Consider the following 19,692-nt stretch of genomic DNA (forward strand, 5'->3'; position numbering starts at 1 on the left):
CCAGCCAGGGCAGAAAGTGGTGGTTTTAAAAGTATGGTGTGGGTCCTGGCCAGTGTGGCTCAGTTTGTTGGAGTGTCATCCTATAACTTAAAGCTTGTAGGTTCAATTTCCAGTCAGGGCACGTACCTAGGTTGTGGTTCAATCCCTGGTCCCAGCTCATACGATCTGGGTGCATAAGAGAAGCAACCAATCAATGCTCTCTCACATCAATGTTTCTTTCTCTTCCTTTCCCTCTCTCTCTCTCTCTCTTTCTCTCTCTCCCCCTCCCTCCCGAAAAAAAATGAAAAAAATGTCTTTAGGTGAGGATAAAAAAATTAAAAATAAATAAAAGTATGGTCTGGGACCAACTACTGCATCAGAATCTCACGGGTTGGGGCTCAGGAATCTTACAATTAGTCAGGTTTGGGAATTCTTTTCTGGTTCTAATGAAATAGAAGCATTGTATTAAAGAAGGAGGCGGTGCAACTAGTTAACATGACTAAGGTAGTGGCTGTAGTAAGAGGTGAGAGGTGAGAGAGGATGAGATACAGAGACGAATAACCCTGAGAGTCATTTAGAGAGCATGGATAGGACTTCCCACTTGACCCTTCCCTGCACAGTGACTGAGGTCAAGGAAGTGGAGCTGGGATTCCTACCTGGGTCCTCTGGCTCCAGAGCTTTACTGCATACAGCTGTTTATAGCCGCCTCTTGATTTTAAATATTGTATGTTTAGTTATCTTAGCACTTGTTCTGCAAATCTCCATCTTACTGAAAACTGCCATTCAGCCCTGGCTGGTGTGGCTCAGTGGATTGAGCGGCCTGCAACCCAAAGGGTGGCCGTTTGGATTCCCAGTCAGGGCACATGCTTGAGTGGCCGTTCACGTTCCCAGTAGGGGGCGCATGAGAGGTAACCACACATTGATGTTTCTCTCCCTCTGTCTCCCTCCCTTCCACGCTCTAAAAATAAATAAATAAAATCTTTATAAAAATAGAAAAACTGCCATTGAGCCTTGTAGTTCTTCCTTACTTTCATAAAACCTAGGAGAGAAATAAGGAACAGAAAAGTAAGGCCTTGAAAGTTTAAAAATATTTATTTCTTTGGGGCTGAGTACACAGGCAAGGAAAAAGTAGATTTAATTAGGCAAGCACAGACCCGGAGAAAGGAGAGGACACTGCTCCTCTTCTATAAACTGTAGGAGGCCGTCAGGAAACTTTAAGACAATAATCCCAGAAGGCCAGAAGACCCTATTTTCTCCCCAGGGTTCTTATAGGATGTCGGGCTGGAGCAGTTCAAGAATTCAGGAAATTGTAAAGAAACCACAGCAGCCTCAACAACCATCTTCCCAAACATCAACATCAACCACCCCAATAATAAAATTCATTAAAATTCATCTCCCTCCCTCCCACAACCACTGGAGGCAGACCTGAAGGAGGCACATGGGACTATGGGAGAGACTCTTCGCTGCTACTTCTCTAGCATGATTCATCCTCAACGCCGGCCTGGGTTTTCCAGGGTTTCAAGGAAGCGGCGGGGGAGGGGGAGCGTAAGGAGGACTTACACCCTCATTTCTGGGTCGGGTTACTAGAGGTTGAAGACACCTCCACTCTCTCCTCACTGCCAGGTAGGTCAGGATTAAAACAAACTAAAGCAAAGGTTGAGGTTGGCCCTTCCAGGGAAAGACTGGCACGTCCAAGTACCTGAAAAGGCCATAGAGATTAAGCCAAGCAAGCGAGAGTGGAGATGTTGGGGGAGAAAAAGATTAGAAAGGGGGTGGCCAGGGTCTAGGGCAGGGGTTTGTATACGTATGTGTTCTCTCTCTCTCTGTGTGTGTGTGTGTGTGTGTGTGTGTGTGTGTGTGTGTGTGTGTGTGTGTGTGTGTGTGTAAAAGGACGACCAATCAGAGAGCGAATTGCAGCGGGGCGGAGGCGTGTCTTGGTCGAGATTGGATAACTGCGGGGTGCAAGGAGGTGGCCGCTCACAGCCTGGACCTGCCGCTGTGCAATTCCGCGTTATATACCGCAGCCGCGGCTGCGGTGGAATGGGGTCGGACCGTAGTGCATGACCCTGAATCCTACGCTCCTCGGCTTGCCGCGGAGTTCCTTGGGTCCTGGGTCCATTGTGTCCCGTCCCAAGGTTCGCTGCATCCTGGGTACCCCCAACCTTTCACCTGGTTCCCCAAGCTCCTGACCTTAACGTCTGCAGAACGAAATGGGCACAGTCATGAATGGCTCGGAGGAATGTCTCCAGCCCTACAACTTCGAGAGGTCTTGGAACCTGAGGCCCTTTTTGGAAAAGTACTGGTGAGACCTGGGGAAGAGGGAGGGCCGTGCCAGGGACTCGAGCCTGATCACCGCAATTGGGGGGGTGGAGGAGACATTGCGCGCAATGATTTCCTTAAAAAGCAAAGGTATCGGGCTCTCCTGCACTGGCTCCACATCCCCGTTCTCGGAGGTGCAGGTAGTGGTACCTCAAAGACATTAGGTCTCGAAGAAAGAAGGGCAAGGGTCAGGGGCGGTGGGGGGTGGAGAGAGAGAGAGAGAGAGAGAGAGAGAGAGAGAGAGAGAGAGAGAGAGAGAGGCAGAGAAGCCGAAATAAGAGGATGGGGTGAAGAATGTGAGAGGAGACAGAAACCAAGGGGAAAGAGAGTAGTGAGAAATGGTCTCTGAGGAATGCAGTTGATTTAAACTCTAGTCCCACCAGCCTATAGATAATTCTTTGTGTTTTGTGACCTTGTGTGACTGTGTGAGCCTGCACACATAGTGCTGGTGTCCAGGGACAGCCTGCCCTTCACAATTATCACGTTGTTCACCAAGTGTTCCATCGTCCCTGCTGTGGAGAAGGAGGCAAGTCCGGGAGCTCTTCAAGATTTTCCCAGGCTCTCTGGCTTTGACCTAAGTCTCCTTAGAGGTGTTTGTGGGTTGACTGTGTGCTGCAGCTAGTTTGCTGTGATCCAGCCAGGTGGAAGCTATTGCCACATTCTTAGACCACAGCCCTGAGTTGATTCTAGGCATGGGCCAGCAATTGTCACCCACTTCCAGCTCCACTGAGAGAGCAATAATCCGGAAAACCTTGGACACAGCCCCTGCAATGTGTTAGGTACTTTCTATATTAACACTGTCAGGAGAGGAGTATTATTCCTCCTTTACAAATAAGGAAACTGAGGCTCAGAGAACTAAGTAGTTTTTCCAATGTCACACATCTAGTAAGTGGCAGAGCTGGGACTCCAACTCAGATCACTCACTTAGATAAATGGGCATTTCGCTAACCAGCACCCACCCATGAGCCCATCCCCTCTTCCTTCTGCCTGCCAGGGCAATCTCATTCCCCATTGCTCTGATCTACCTACTGCTCATCTTTGTGGGGCAGAACTACATGAAGGCACGGAAGGGCTTCAACCTGCAGAAGCCTCTCATCCTTTGGTCCTTTTGTCTTTCAATCTTCAGGTAAGACACTCCTCACTTATTCTGTACACCCTAGATCCTCCCTCTGCCCCTAAAAGCTTTCTAGAAATCTCAGTTGCATCAACTCCTCAAGTTGCCCCCCAGCTCTCCCTATCCCATTCTTTCAGCTCCAGCTCCCCTCCCCAGCTTCCTCTTTACTTCTTCCTCAGTCTCCAGTGTGACAGTTTCTGTTCTCTCAGGAGTCCTCTTGTGTTCATGGAGTCTGTGTATTTCCCACAAATTTCTCCAGAGTCTTCCCTTTCCCAAGATCATCCAATAACTTCCCTAGCCCCTCCTTCCCATATTTTCTCCCCCATCAATCTCCCCCATACTGCCACCTGTCCCCTCATTGGCTTCTACCCAACCCGAAACTCTGTCCCCTAACTCAACTTTCAGTCCCATCCTCCAGCATTAGCTGGTCCTTTCCCAACCCTCATCTCCTCTAGATTACTGGTTGAATTTATCAGACTGGCCCCAGGATCTCAGGAGCTGTGACTCCTGGAAGGGTGGGAAAGTGACAGGTCTTGGGACAGTAACCTGACCAGGCTGAAGGGGAAGGGCAGATTGGTATTTGGGAATGAACTTACACCCTTTTGTTTTATCCCATTTCAGTATCATTGGGGCAGTGAGGACATGGGGCTTTATGGGGTCCTTGGTACTCAGGGATAGATCAAAGGATACTGTGTGCTTCTCCACCTTCATCGAACATACCATAATCAAATTCTGGTCCAGCATCTTTGTTTGGAGCAAGGTCATTGAACTTGGTGAGTGGCAAGATTTTGTCTCTCTGGTACCCAGTCAACTGCATCCTTTCTCAGAGCCCCCCTCACCCATCACATGGAAAGTCCCTTCCCAACCCTTGGGTCCTAACAATACCTCTCAGCCAAACCCCTCTTCAGATTCTCTGCCAAAAAGACACCTCTTCACACCCTGAGAATCCCCCCTGTGCCCCCACATTGACAGCGGAGGGTGGTCCTGATACTGGGTGGTATGCCAGCTATGACTCCCCATTTCCCAGGAGACACAGCCTTCATCATCCTTCGTAAGCGGCCACTCATCTTTATACACTGGTTCCACCACAGCACAGTGCTAGTGTTCTCAAGCTTTGGATTCAAGGACAGGATGGCTGCAGGTGGCTGGTTCATGACCATGAACTTTGGTGTGCATGCCATCATGTACACCTACTACACTCTGAAGGCTGCCAAAGTCAAGTCCCCCACGTGGTTTCCCAGGCTCATCACCAGCCTGCAGATCCTGCAGATGTTTACGGGAGCCACTGTCATCATCCTGGCTTACATATGGAGACAGGAAAAGGGATGTCACACCACCACGACGGAACACCTCTTCTGGGCCATCGCCTTGTATGTGACGTATTTCATCCTCTTTGCTCACTTCTTCTATCAAGCCTACATAATGCCCAAGGTTAAATCCAAGACCAAGAGTGAGTAAAAGTTTGGAAAAAAAGAAGCAGCTCCAGGGTCTCTCTTCCCCAGGGCACTGAGGGTTATGGTTTAGGTTTGGGAGAATGAACAGGATGTGTTTCCCAAGGTGGCAGGAAGTTATGACAGGCCAGAAACATAAACCCTGGGAACGGGGTGTGATCTAGTATTTTGATGTTTATGTTTTTAATGTGAAGGCCAAGCAGGCCACAGGACGGGACTGGGACTGAGAAGGATCTCCAGAGCTGAGTTATGTATATTTCTATATAGAAACCTTCCTTTTCTTGCTCTATTTTTAATTAAATATTTAAGCAAGATTTTGGGATTTTGAGAATTTGGGGGAAGAAGGAGTATGCTGTGATGGGAGATGGCAGCTGGCAGGGGGATGATAAGTAGGTGAGAAGTCTAAGAAGATTTATGGGAGGATGGGAGGCACACACACAGACACTCAATAAGAATCCTAGGCCTGGTAAGCACTTAATAAATGTCTGTTACAGACCAGAATTTTATTGCTGTTAGAGGCTCAAGCCCCTCGTTGGAACAGTGAGAAACAGGTACAGAAAGGCGGAGTAACATATCTAAGGTCATAGGCTTCCTAAATTGCAGAAGCGACACCTGCAAGAGTTCCAAAGATCTTACAGTTATCCTCTATGGGATCACAAGGTGGCGCCGCAGCACTAGCTTTGGCCAACGCCGTCTTAGTCGCTCTTCCCCAGGCCTGCCACACAAACATGCAAACACGAATGCGCCTCTCTGCTCTGAGTATCCCCCCCGACTTGCCAATCTTGGCGTTAGCGACTGAGGGGCACTGAAGCCCTAGAAGTTGGATCCTCAGGTCCTTCCTGTACACCCAGCTCTTATTTAAACGTGTGGGGAAGATGAGGGGAGTGGGCTCAACCGCAACTCTGAAACATCAGGCCTTTGACAGTCCTGTGCACATTTATTTCATTTATCTTGGAAACTGATAAATGGGAGAGGAGGAGTCTGGAGAAGGCGAGGTGGGCCAAGGGTGAGTTGGCCCCGGGGGAACTGGTCCCTGTTCCTGGCCTTAGTCCCAGGGGCGCGGACTGTGTGTCAGGCCCAGTCCACCCCTCAGGGTTGACAGAGGAACGAGCCGGCCGCTTCCCTCCCCCCAGCTGCCCCTGCATCCCTCTCAGACCCGGGGCGGGATCAAGGCAGTCAAGAGGACCCCAGTCCAGGGAGGCTGTGAATTATCGACCTCGCCCTTGGGGATGACCGACAGGCCGGGCCACTCATACAGGCCTTTCCACAGCGTACTGACACGGACTGAGGTTGGCTGCCGGAGGCGGCCCGGGTACCGTGGGGTAGCTAAAAGAGGCGTGCTGTTTGGCCTTGAGCCTCAAGCTGGCCAGACTCGAGTTACATGGGTCCCGATATACGTAGGGAGAGGAAGCGGCTGCTGCAGCAGCTGCGGCGGCCGAGGCGTAGGGGCAGGACACTGCCCCGGAGGACACTGCGGCCGGAGCCAGCCCGGGGGCCCCCCCGCCCAGGCCCTGCAGGGCCCCGGGCCCTGGCACGGTGCCCGGAGCGGCCGCGGCCGAGGGCACCATGGAGGCGGCAATGGAGCTGGGTGGCGAGAAGACAGGCTGCGAAGCCAAAGGCCCCACGTTGACTGAGTTGAAGGCGAACGGGAAGGTCTTGGCGGCGAGCGGCGGGCCGAGCGCCTTGGGTGGCCAGTTGCCATAAGAGTAGCCGGGGTACACGTCTTCGTAGGGCGGCACCAACCCCCCGAGAGGGGCCGCGAAGCCGCCCTTGCACAGCTCCGCCTGCTGGCTGCGCTCGCGCTTCCGCCACTTGGCGCGCCTGTTCTTGAACCATACCTGCGGGCGGGCGTGGGAGAAAAGGCTGTCAGGGCTGGGAGCCGAGCCGGGGTCCTGGACCGGGTCAGTGCTGCTGGTGGGTGGGTCACCCAGATCGGGGTTCAAGCCCGGGAGTTATGAGGATAAACAAGATAAGATGGCCGGAGACGGGAATTGGGATAGTGGAGGAGCACACGGAGTCAGGGACCTGAGAACAGAAGCGTGGGCGACGTGGGCGACGTGGGCGACGTGGGGGGCTTGCAGTAGGATGGGGTCAAGGAGGGATGACGAGGAGAAAAAGCGATAGTCTCGAGGTGAGAAGCGCGCGGCCTGGAGTAATATTGAAGTTGGAGGAAAGACAGCCGTGTGGGGCAGCGGTCCGGGGCCTTGGGACGTCAAGTGTCGAGTCCGAGGATGGGACAGGCAGGGCAGAACCACAGGCTGCGGATTTCTAAGATAGTTGCTAAATGGCCAGAGAGGATGGCCGGGGTGGAATGAGGGCTGCGAATCTGGGAGCGTCGTACCCGCACGCGTGCCTCGGTGAGGTTGGTCCACACAGCGATCTCTTCGCGCGTACTCATGTCGGGGTAGCGGTTCCTCTGAAAGGTAGCCTCCAGCTCTTGCAGCTGCTGGCTGGTGAAGTGCGTGCGCTGCCGCCGCTGTTTCTTCTTCAGCGAGCCGTCCTCGGGGGAGCCTCCGGGCAGCGAAGCCGAGGCCTTCTCCGAGTCTGCGGCCGGATGGGGGCAGGTCATAGGAATTCCCAGGCTGGGGTACGTTCTCCATCGGCCCCTCACTCCCACCCGAGCTCCACCCCTATTATGGGTTCAGTTGTTATCTCCCCTACTCCCAGAAGGGGGCGCTCTCACCGCTGTGTTCTTGGCCCTTGCAACCGTGTTCTGGGAGCACGGGGTGGGGAGTATCCGCATCTGAGAGCGACAGGGCCGGGCTCCGGGCCTCCGCCTCGCTGAGTAGGCCAAACTCCATGGAGAGAAGACTCTGGAGGAAGGAGAAGGCACAGACCAGGTCCCTGGGGATAAAGCCTCCGGGTTATCCGGTTCCCAGAAGTGTTTCCCCACAGGTTCACTGTCCCCTTCCTCAGCCACCACCATAAAGCTACTCCTGAGTGGGGTGCCCTAGGATAGAATGGGAAAACAGCAGCCTAAGGGGAAAAAGGTATATACGCAAAGGTTTTATGCACAGATAAATACACTAGATTTTGTTTTGTTCATTGCTGGGCACCTAGAACTGTGCTTGGTGCACAGTTGGTGTTCAAGATATTTATTGGATTAACGAAAACCACACCATTGCACACCACATGCTATACACCACATCCTCAAAAACTTCAGTCCCCTCTCACATGAATGTCCAATATCCCCATAAACTTATACATGCCTCTCAGCCAATCACACCTGAGATGCAGCCAGAACCTCTCCATTGGGACAGATTTGATTTTGAGCCAGGCCTGGTATTTCTCCCATACGGATAATCGCTGCTATCAATTATGAGTACTTACTGTGTGCCTTTATCTCATTATCTGTCCCCTAACAAGAATGCATCAGTATTAAAAGTACAATCACATTTTTCAGGTGAGGAAACTGAGACTTGCAGTAATAATTAAGGGTCACAGAGCTTTTAAGTAGTGGAACTGGGAACCAGGTCTGAGAGACCCCTAATCTAATATTTTTTTTCTCCATTTGCTTTTTCAAATTGTGTTCTTTGGGGCCCTACGCAGAAACCCCCTCAGGGACTGGAACTCAGGGCCAGCCTCAGGGATGGAACACCAGTCTGGCTGTGTTTTGATCTGTTTCAACCAGAGCAGCCCTGCTTTTGTCTGTTTTTGTTGTTTTATTTTGTTTTAATGCTTTCTGGAGAGATTTCATTTGAAGAAAGTGTTCCAGAATCAAAAACAAGTTCAGCCCAGGCAGGTATGGCACAGTGGATGAAACATCGGCCTGCAAACCGAAAAAAAAAAAAAGGTCTCCGGATTCATTTCCCGATGGGGCACATGCCTGGGCTTCAGCCCAGCCCTAAGTTGGTGCAGTTCGAGAGGCAACCAATTGATGTTTCTTTCCCATATCCATGTTTCTCTCCCTCTCTTCCCTCTCTCTAAAAATAAATAAATAAAATCTTTTAAAAAAAAAGTTGAAAATCACTGTGCATTCTGGTTTGGTCTGCCTTGAGGCTGCCCAGACACACTTCAGATCCTACCAGTCATCGTTCCATTCTCATGCACAACCTCTCCCAGGCCCTCCCCAGGCAGTAGATGTGAACTTCTAAAAACCACCCAGCTACACTTACTCCCTATTCCAGACCTTGCCTGTCATTGCCCAGGAGCCCGCCTCCTCTTCAAGTCTCTCCTGCAGGTTTCTCTTTCCTGCTGGCTCTCCCAGGCCCCCTCTGGTAGGAGGAAGGGAAAGGGACACTAGTGGGACTCAGGAACTCTGGATGCCTCTAGGTCAGAGGAGAACTGGAGGAGGTTAGGGACAGAGGAACAGCGGTGAAGAGCTGGGTGAGAGGGGCCATCTGTATCTCCATCAATAGGGGTTTAATACAGCCTATGCAAGGTGTCATTAACGCGGTAGATTAGCCTAAATTGAGATGTGTGTCATTTGGCTGCTCTGAATTTATTAGGAGCCTTTTTCAGGGAGGCACAGATGGGCAGTAGCCTGTATGCGCACATGGTAATGGCCCCTTCAACCAGCTCAGAGAAGACAGCTGCCCCCTACCCCCACCTCTCAAGTAAGGTTGAGGTGGAACAGAGGTCAAGGCAGGAGTTGAGAAACAGTCCTTGTTCTTTCCACAGGCCAAGGGGACTAGACCTTGGACCTTTTCCTGGGGTTAAAGAGGCAAGGCTGAAAGGAATCGGGGAAGGAAGGCAAGAAGTCAGGACAGGGGCGGGGGTGCTCAGCTTACCTCTCCCCCTTCAGGTCTGAGGCCAGGTGTCAGGGGCTTGGGGCTGGTTCAACAATGCTCCGGTGGAGGGCAGATGCCCTTGGGAGGGACCTGTGGAAGCCTTAACTAGTAGCTCTTGCCAAACAGCTGGGAAGGCTTAGAATGGAGAACCGGAAAAAGGGGTGCTCTGAAGTATCCTCCTACTACATACCCAAGAGGATGGAACACATGGTGACAGAGAAGACAAGACTTCAGGCGGTGAGCACACAACAGAGTATAGAGATAGATTATAAAGTTGCACACCTGAAATTTACATGTTATGAACCAGTGTTACCCCCCAAAATTAATTAAATTAATTTAAAAATTAATTAAATTAATTAATTTAAAAATTAATTAAAACAATAAAATTGTTTTAAAAGGTGCCCTCAAAATGCAAACCATGCCCCCCGACTTCTCCAGGGGCCACAGGAGCAACCCAGACTGGAAAAAGAGGGACAGTTGGGTTTGCCTGTAGGCAAAGCTGAAGCCCACCGTTGCCCTTTATCCTTCCAGCCTGCTTTCGCTCCAGACTTCTCATTTTCTGAACTCCCCTTCCCCCAGCATTCCGTACCTGTGTCTTGGTTTCACCCTTTATTTCAGCAGAGGGAGGCAGGGTGAGGAGAGATAAGGACCAGAGTAAAAGATGAAGCTGAGAAAGCAGAGTTCAGGCTGTGTGTTCCCAGAGACAGACAGACACACATGCAGACACACACGGGCCCCTATTCAGACAAAATAAGCACTTGGACTTGGAGCTGGAGGCATACAAACACATACTCTCCCACACATGTGCTCCCACATTCAAGCAGACAGACACACACTGTCACACAGTCTCCTCTCTCTGTGACAGGGACAGCTGCCTTGGCTGTTTTGGAGCTAGCCATCACCCTCCCCCCACCCCTTCCTGGCCCCTCTGAGCCTCAGCTCTCAGTCCCAGGAACTAAGGACTCCGAGGGGTAGGAGGAGGCCAAAGGAATTAGGGGAGTGGTCGACACTCAGTGGCTTCTGGGGAGAGTCCATTTAGTTGAGTGGGGATGGCAGGAGAATGCAGGAGGAAGCGGATGAGGTGGGGGTGGGGGCAAAAGCCGCCCGGGGCCCCTTTTAGAAAACTAATGTGGAAGAGCCCAAACAAATTAGGTTTGGAGTCAAAAGATCTTGATTCATGTCCTGGCTCCCCAACTTTCTAGCTATGTGTTCTTGGCAAATTACTTTACCCCTTTGAGCATATTTTTTTACCTCTAGAAGGGAGATCATAATCCCTTCTCTCTCTACCTTCCATATTGTTATAAGGTTAAAATAAAACACGATGTGTAAAAGTGGGTAGGGGTACAACTCTATCCAAGTATGTATTTTCCCCATTGATTGAAGATATGTTTATTTGGCACCTTCTACAAGCTGCGCATTGAGTACGGCACCAAGGATAGAGTGGTAAATACAGTCTCATCCTCGTCTCTGCTCTTGCTTGAGTGGTTCGCCTCCCTAGACCCTGTATCTCCCAGTGAAAAATTTCTCTGGTGAATAAAGAGGTGAGTAGGCCGCATTTTAAAGAGGGATGCAAATGTGCGCTGTGAGCGCTCTGTCCTGAACATAAAGGAGAGCCCAGTCAATTAGATAACAGCAAAATGGGTAGAGTAACCCAAGCTGGGAGCCACTTTGGGGACCAAGGACTGGTAGAGTCAGGAAGGAAGCCTCAGTCTCCTGTCTGGGGTAGTGACAGCAGATGGAGGGGATGAGGCTGAGAAGGGCCCCGACTGTGAAGCTGGAGAGACCACTAAAACCAGGCAGGCGATAGGAAGGCAGGGGCTAGGGACGGAGGCCTCTCGCAGACTCGTGCCCTGATGGGCTGGTCAGGCGGAGGCTGGGGGCGCCAAGTGGTTGTCTGAGCTGGAGACAGGCTGGCTGAGGATTAAGCTACCCCAAAACTGCTGGAAGTCAGGGAGGTGGGAAGTTGGGCCTGAGACCAGGGACTTCACCTCACTCAGCGGAAAGGGACAAGCAGTAAGTCTCGGAGCCAAAGATTTGGTTGATGCTGGTAGGAGATACCAGGCAGGGTCAAAGGGAACCAAGAGATAACTGGTGCTTTGAGAGCGTCTGCCTGTCGCACCTCCAGCCTTTCTGACACAGCCTGCAGGGGATGCATGACTGAGCCCCCCCGCGCCCCCCAACCAGTGTCAGGGTGGCAGTCCTAGCCCTGAGGAGAAGGGGCGCCTATAGGTGTGCTCTGATTCAGAAGTACAGGTTAGAGTTACAGGACGCTGTCATAAACTGCAGCAAAACCGAAATGTTCAAGATATATTAAGATAGCGAACAGAGGCTCTTGCACGCCAGGGAGGTCATGGTGGGGAGGCCATGGTTTCTCCAAGGGACACAAATTCATGGCGAGAGGGCAACTGCCATATGTACCTGCTTTTGCCTAAAGCCAAAGCAGTAAACCAGGGCCACAGCCAGAAAGCCCCCAACAAGTTGCAATAATAACAATGCCTAGAGCAGGAAGCACACACTGGAACTTAAACGGGAGAACTTTTTCTGGCAGGGACAAAATAAAGAGGAAGATAAGAGGGGGTGGAGTTGCGATGCTATGGCTCAGCAAGCAGCAAGTGGTGAACAGGTGTGAACCAGGACTCTAAACCATCGTATAAACCTGAAACTGAAGTGAGGCCCTTAAGTGCACACAGCCTCACGTTCCTTGCTGATGCCGAGCACCCAAACTGTCTGGTCTGCTGAACTCCAGTGACAAATGGGAACAAATGAAGACAGCTGTAGACAAGGCTCACAACCCCAAGAGAAAACCCTAAGACTCAGGTGGAGGCAGCAATAATTTTTAAAAATATGTTTATTGATTTTAGAGAGAGTAAGGGAGAGAAACATTGAAGTGAGAGAGAATTGTCGATTGGTTGTCTCCCATACATGCCCCAACTGGGGAATGAACCCGCAACCTAGGTATGTGCCCTGACTGAGAATCGAATCCCTGACCTTTTGGTGTAGGGATGATGTTCCAACTAACTGAGCTACACTGGCCAGGGCAGGGGCAGCAATAATTTGATGCATTTAATTTATTAAGGGGTAAATCAAGGATCAGAGAAATGACCCTCCAGACTCTTCCCTCACTTTCTTTCTTCTCTCCTTCAGCGAGTGGTAAGTTCTAAGACAGATCTCCAAGACTGGTAAGGCACAGCCCCTAACTTCTAGGAGCCTGCAGGCTGGGGAGGGAAACAGGGTGCAGGATGAAATGATGGGTTTCATGGGTCTGGTTCTCAGATTATGGGACATAGAGAAATAGAAGCCCATAAAAGGTATGTTTTAGGGTTCAGAGATTGTAGCACACAGTTGAGCTAAGAATTGTGGAGTCAGAGAAGGGGCAGAGGCTTCTAAATAAAAGAGCAGGATTGGAAATGAGGTGGCAGGTTCGGAGGGCAACAGGGAGACTAGCTTGGCTAGTGCCTCAGTGTGGGCAATGCAAGATCATCAGAGAAAAATGGGTCAGGCTGGGGGTTCTCCAATAAGGGGCAACAGGGGGGTGGTTCAGGTTTGATACAATCTAGACTAGAGCATCTCCAGCTTTTCCATGAGAACAAAACAAAACAACAACAACAACAAAAATGCCCAACCCTAAGACCAGTGAGAGAGAATATCGCCCTGGGAAACTAGGGGCACAACCTGAAACAGCTGCCACCAGTATGAAATTTCTTTGCGATCTCCAGCCTTATGTTAAAAACTGAAGCAAATTTTGCATTCTACCCCACATTTAAGTTATTATGTTAATTTAAATATAAAATTAAAGTTTTCTCTTCAAATCTCCAAGTGACATCATCTCACCAGGAAGATAAATGGGCCACGTTTAGCCTGCAGCGTCGTGCTCCTCCCTCTCCTGTACTGCCTTCCTCCACCCCAGCCCCTAAAGAGAAGCATTGCTCCCAACAGCAGAAGTCACTGGAGGCTTATAGGCAGGAGAGTGACAGAAAAGCAGCATCTTTGAGACGTTTATTTGCCACTGGCGAGCAGAATAGATTGGTCAGGGAAGAGAAAGGAAAGGTGTTCTTTAAAATCAACTCTCTCTCATCCCACCACCTATCTTCCCCTTTCTCTCCCCATCACTCTTATCATCGATCCCTGTCGGTCGCCATGGGTTAAACACTCTAAATAATCCCGAAGCTCAGGACCTAACGGATCCTTCAGGTTAGCTGCCATTTCCCTTCCCCACAATCTAGGAAGCATCATTTAGAGTGAATGGAGAAGAAAAGATTTGGGTGGCTCCTTCCTTCTCTCATATCCAGCCCAGGTCAGCTTGTCTGCCTCCCCTGCCTCCCTTCCTGGACTGGGTCTTGGGGTCCATATTCACATCCTTGAGCAACAGGCAGGCACGGAACAGATCAGCATATTTGGCCTGGTAAAGGGGTTAAGCTTTTGAGGAACCTCCCTTGAACTCTTCTCAGAAAGGGGCAGGGGTAATTGCTGGCATCTGAAGCCTAAAATCGGGTATTCCATCCATCACTGAGAATCTTTCTGTGACTGGATCAGGGATGCTATCTGGCTGATCTAGGACTTGAGACACCACCCTTCCAAGCGAAGATTCTACAGCTTGGGCATAATAATGGCAATAATGCTTCTTGTTTCTGTGGTGCTTTTCCATTTGCAAAGGGCTTTCATATATATGATTCCATTTCATTCTTACAACCACTGTGAGTGGCAGGAATGACCACCCTCATTTCACTTCTAAGAAGACGAATTTGTCTAAGCTTACACAGACTGAAGAGATTGAAGACCAGGGACTGAGCTCTTTTCACTTCTTGCCCCTTCCACCCAGCAACCATTTATGGCTCTGACATGCACTGATCCTCCCAAGCCCTGAAGGATTCCATTTCTACTTCCTGCCTCTACCACCTCTCTGAAAGTGAGCTCTGGAAGTTGGATGTCCACAGTGTGCCAAGGAACATTTTCCTGTTCATCCTGTGCTCATATCACTCCAGTTCTTAGAGGCCCCCTCATCTCCAGTTTCAGGATTTGGGGAGCAAACAAGTCTTCTGCTTATCTATGCCATTTATTATTTTGTGGATTTCCACCCTCTCTCACTTTCCAGAGACCTAAACTTTGAAGTTTGCTCTCTCCAGCAGCCACTGGCTTCCCCATCCTGCCAACTGTTCTCTGACCCTTTTCTAGGCCCATGATATTCTCCCTTTGAGCCAATGACTCAGGCATGCACTCAGCTACATAGTTTTATGCAAGGAGGGGAGAAGATTATGCCTTTTGTTTCCAATCATCTTCATTATTATGCCATTGCTTTTTTGGCCTTTTTGATAAAAGCAGAACTTCAGGCTAAGGTCTTCAGGGAACCATCTGTAATGCCTTCCCTGTTCCTTTTCTGACTCAGAGCCTTTCATTTCACTATAATTGTGATTTTCAAAGGTAATGGGAGCACAAGCCCTGAAAACAGTATCAGAATGTGGTGGGATATTGGGATTCGAGTCCACATTTATAAAAAATGGGCAAGGAACAAAAAAGGTTGAGAAACAATGTCCTAGCTGGTAATAGCAAACTTTAAAATCGAGGAATGGAGGTGGGAGTGAGGGGAATATGTATTATATGTCACTCATGAGTGGAGGTTGAAAAAGGTTGAGACTCACTTGTTTAGATTATTTACTCATTGCTAAACACATCACCTTGCACTTGTCCCCATGAAAACTTAGTCCTCAGGCCTGCTGTTTTCTTCACTAACATAGACTGGGAGAGTGCTCTGTATTCTAGTCCCTTTAGCCTAACTGGGGTCGACCTGTCCAGTTAAAGAGCTGGGGTCAGGTTAGGAGGTTACTGTAGGGGTCCAAAGGAATCAGAGCTCTCCCCTCACTACAGGGAAAGCACACAGGGCAGTGGGTAGGGCTGAGATCTTCTTCCCAACCAGAGTTGGGGGCCCATATAGGTTTCATGTTGGATCTAAGTGTCTGGATCCAACCAGACCTTGAGGTCTCTCTCCTATCTCTTCTCAGCCACCAGAATGGTTTTCAGACTGGTTGGGCTGAGGGAGCAAAAAGGGAAACAAGACCACAGGGTTTTCTTTGCTAAAGGGCTGCAATTTTCTCCTCAGGCCTGGGCTCCTGCTCTCTGCAGAGAAGGCACCTTTAGCCCGCTGACACCCAGGCAAGAAGTCTGGTGGTGTCTGATCAACTGTATTGGAATTAGGGGTTGCCTCTGAGTTTGTGAGGGAACTGAGGTCGGTAGGGGTTTTTACTGGGCTCTTCCTTGCCCTTCTATCACCTTTTGTGGTTTATTCCTTCTTTTTCTGGTCTTGATTCCCACTAGCAGCCCCACCATTGGTTTTGTCTCCTTAGATTTGGATTCTGGAAGTCCAGGTGATGCTTGGATATGGTTTGAGTTAAAAAGGGAATCTCTCCAACCACCATTCCACCCCAAGGCCAGGCTGCAGCCCTTACTCTTACTCCCTGCTCCTGAGCCTCACAGCCCCTAGGAGCAGAAACAAGTTTGCAAAGTGGGATCTGAGGCGACACACTACAGCGAACCCCACTGTACACGCAGCAGCTGGGCAGGCGCTGACGCGTAAATGGACATGCCACTCGGCCAGGGACATTCTGTCCGCCGCTGCCTGACACAGCGCCTGCTCCAGAGAGACCCACCTCTCCGCCTGGACATTCTGTCCGCTCCCAGCCCGGTGCGCTGCGGACATTCCGTCCGATTTCGTGGAGGTCCCAGGCCGGGACCCATGCGGGCCCTGACACCCCAAGTCGGACAAGCCAGATCTGCCGCCTGGTGACTCGGGTTGACCAGCCACTTTCCTGCCGCCCGCACAGCGGCCATCTGACCCGGTCGCGGCCAGCCTTTCCCTACCAGGTTCCTATCGCAACTGCGAAGCAGCTGAGAAGAAAAGCGTGTGCGGCTAGACGCACGCCTGCTCCCAGTCCCTGGAGTCTGAGAACCAGCCGATGGGAGTCGGGCGCCGCCAACTGCCCCCATACTGGGCAGCCGCCGCCAGCTCCCCCCACTGGCCAGGGCCTCGGCAACCCCTTTAGCTCCCTGGCTGCCTGCCCCGCACCCTCGGATTCCAGGGTGCTTTCTGGTACTGGTTTACCGACTGTACTCCCCGATTCGCGGAGCGCCTGTCCTGGATTCTTGTCTGTGGTTTCCCTCCGGCTCCTCTGATTCTCCCTTTTTCCTGTTCCTCGAGTTCTGAGGCTGAATTTCCCTTTCCCTAACTCCTGCCCTGGGTCTGTAGTCCGCTCTCCCAGTCTCGACCCGTCCCCTAGGTGTCGTTCCCTAGTTCAGCCGACCCAAGTCCCGCTTTAGGGATCCTGACGACCAGCCACGGCTCCTGGGCCCCTTGAGCCCCTGTCCCCCGCACGGTCAAGCACTCACAGTGAGTTCCGCAGCAAGCAGACTCCCGGCAGCGGCGGCTGCGGTGGTGGCCGCAGTCTGGAGGGCAGGCAGGGGCCAGGGGCCGGGCACCCGGCCGGAGTGGGGGCCGCCCCCCTGCGCCCGGGCCGCCTCTCCGCTAGGACGCTCCCAGACTAGCTGAGGGAAGAGAGTGAGCCTCGCCGCAAACTGCCACCCCGCTGCCGGCGCCCATTCACTTTATGGCAAGCCCAGGGCGCCCCCAGCCCGCAGCGGCGAGCCTCGCTCGTAGGGCCCCGCCCCCTTCCAGCTGCGCTTCCCGGGCTCCACCCTTTCCAGCTGTGAATCTTTAGGTCCCACCCTCAGGGGTGGGGTCCGGTCGGCGCACCGCCAAGAACCCCGCCCCCTGACCAATCGGAGGGTTTTCTCAGCAACTGGGACACGCCCCTCCCCACGTGGCTGAAACCGCGCTCCAGCAAGAATGCTTTGGCAGAGCCAAACAGGAGAACGTAGGGTGGGTTGTGTAGCCCCACAGAGCTGGGGCCCGCCAGTGGCGAGGTGGGGCCTGGCTACCACCCCGAGCGAAGTGGAGCGGTGCCGGGGATAGGGCTGCCTGGGTGCCAGGTGGGAGGGCGCACGGGCCGAGAGAGGCCGCCGGTTTTCATAGCTCAGACTTCGTTGCCGCTCAAGTTTCGGGCGATTTTCTCCACTTGTCGCTGTCTGTCTCTCTGCCCTTTTGTGTCTGCTCAAATCCTCCCACGTCTCGCCTTTCTTTCCTCTTTTTTCGCCTCCACCGCTTTGCTCCTGCTGTTTGTCCCTCTTCTCCCTGCTCTGCCACTTTGAAGAACTGTCTCTTTCTGCTTCTCTTTTTCCTCATATCTTTCTCTTCTTTCTCTTCTGGGCTGTCTTCCGCCCTCTCCCCTCTTTTTCTCTCCTCCAATGAAGGTGGCTTCGTGGAGAAAGCAGAGTTTGGAATGAGACAAACCCAAGTATCATTCTAACCCTGCCACCAATCACACCATCACTGAGTGACCTTGGACAAGTAACTATTACCCCCTTGCCCCCACGCGCCCACAAAAGTTAAGGGAGGCTCTCACTGAATCTCAGAGCTTGGACTAGACACTTCAGAGACCTGGGCAGTTCCCCTGCCAGTCTGCACTTTTGGCTTGCCCAGGTTATGCTCTCTCAGCCTTAACAGGGCCAGCTTCTCTTTGGTGATACTAGACACAGTTCTGTGGGCAAGGTGTGTCCTTGGTATTTGCTAGTTACGGAGTTGAAAGGAATAGGACAGATGTCCCAAGGAACATATGGAGTCAGGTTGGGTTGTTTGGGAGCCCCCAAGGGCCCTAAACAATATGCTCCTAATATAAATCTGACCAGTCATGTCTCTGCTTAGAACCCTTCAATGACTCCTCATAGCCCTCAGGATAAAGGCCAAACTCCCCTGCCTGGCATGCAAGATTTACAGGATCTGACCCTGCCTTAATCTCCAATCTCCTAGTGGATTCCTGCACGCCTCTTGCCTTTCTTCTGACAGTAACGTATATCCAGCTAGTCTTCATCTTGTCAATTCCTAATCATGCTCTTAAGCTCCACTCAGGCCTCATTTTCTCTGGGAAGCTGTTCCTGAACTCCCAAATTAGCCAGATGGCCAGCCTCTTGCTCCCACAACCCTCCTGTCATACCCTCTATATTGAAGTGATCAGCTTATATGTTGTCCCCTATTATGCTAAGATTTAGGAGGGGAAGTGCCATGTATTCCATCATGTTTCTAATAATGTTGGAACTCAGTATTGAAATCTAAGAGGGAGATGTTCTACCTGGTAGGTGGAAATGGAAGTTAGGAGGGGCTAGGGCATTGTTATCTCTCTCCTCCTTATCTCTAACACACAATCCTATTCATGCTTTTAGGCTGGTTCATTTTTGAAAGTATGTGGGAGTGGAGATGGGGGAGTAGGGAATTTTGGCCCATTTGGAGGATTTTCCAATTTTTGGCTATCTAGGACCTCTCAATCTGATATAGACCCAAGAGACCAAATCCCAATTTTCAAATGAAGGTCGATAATGGCTCAGAGGTACTGTGGACAGAAGTGCTGTGGTGGTTGTAACTTCTTCCCCTCTCTTTGGGTGAAAGAGATAAGATCCTCAGTTAGACCCAGAGACCAGGAGCCCAATGTGCAGGTGCATGGAGCTGTTAAGGAGTTCTGCAGGTCTTATGTCAGGTCTGATGAGTTCTTCTGATTAGAGAATCCTAGCACATGGATGGTCTTTGGATGTCTGGTTTTGAAACTATGTTTATTTTGGGTTAGATGTAGAGCTTCCCTGGACTTGGATCATCCATAAACGGGAGGAAATGGGGAAAGAGTTTGTATCTTTTTTCACTGCTTCCCAGCAGTCTCTTCAGGTCTGCAGGGAATCCTGGAAGGAAACAGGCAGGAAATTCCACCAGTCAGTCTGCAAAGAGAAAATCCATCCTCCTCTCCTCCTACACACTCTCACTTCTAGGTAATTGTAAATATCTTAGCAACCTCTATCATCTCTTGCAGGAGGAGAGGCACCTAGAAGCAGGAGAGTGAAGATTGAGATGGGCATCTAGCCTTTAGGCTTCTTAATGTTTCTACGGCACAGAGGAAAGGCTTCAGTCTCCTGTGGCTAATGATGTGGACTAACCCGTGTGATTTGTTTTGTTCCAGGTAGTTGGACTGTCCAAGGCTTAGTATGAGAGGCAGAGCTGGAGTCAGAGCCT

The 19,692-nt window shown here is 51.1% G+C and overlaps 2 protein-coding genes across 2 annotated transcripts; one reads left to right on the plus strand and one right to left on the minus strand.

The window, feature by feature from the left end:
* Positions 1-2,189: 2,189 nt before the first annotated feature.
* ELOVL3 (ELOVL fatty acid elongase 3) lies at positions 2,190-4,870 on the plus strand. The gene is made up of 4 exons (XM_054581735.1): positions 2,190-2,281; positions 3,293-3,424; positions 4,034-4,185; positions 4,440-4,870. The coding sequence occupies exons 1-4, from the start codon at positions 2,190-2,192 to the stop codon at positions 4,868-4,870; spliced, it is 807 nt and encodes a 268-aa protein (XP_054437710.1).
* A 1,220-nt stretch (positions 4,871-6,090) lies between these two features.
* Positions 6,091-17,182, minus strand: PITX3 (paired like homeodomain 3). Its single transcript, XM_054581416.1, has 4 exons — positions 16,971-17,182; positions 7,547-7,676; positions 7,205-7,407; positions 6,091-6,701 (listed from the first exon to the last, which is right to left on the minus strand). The coding sequence occupies exons 2-4, from the start codon at positions 7,662-7,664 to the stop codon at positions 6,114-6,116; spliced, it is 909 nt and encodes a 302-aa protein (XP_054437391.1). The 5' UTR covers positions 7,665-7,676; positions 16,971-17,182; the 3' UTR covers positions 6,091-6,113.
* Between the last annotated feature and the right edge of the window lie 2,510 nt (positions 17,183-19,692).

Source organism: Pteronotus mesoamericanus, unplaced genomic scaffold, assembly GCF_021234165.1.
Source record: "Pteronotus mesoamericanus isolate MK-2021 breed Mesoamerican mustached bat unplaced genomic scaffold, CSHL_Meso_final contig_657, whole genome shotgun sequence".
Taxonomy (NCBI): Eukaryota; Metazoa; Chordata; class Mammalia; order Chiroptera; family Mormoopidae; genus Pteronotus; species Pteronotus mesoamericanus.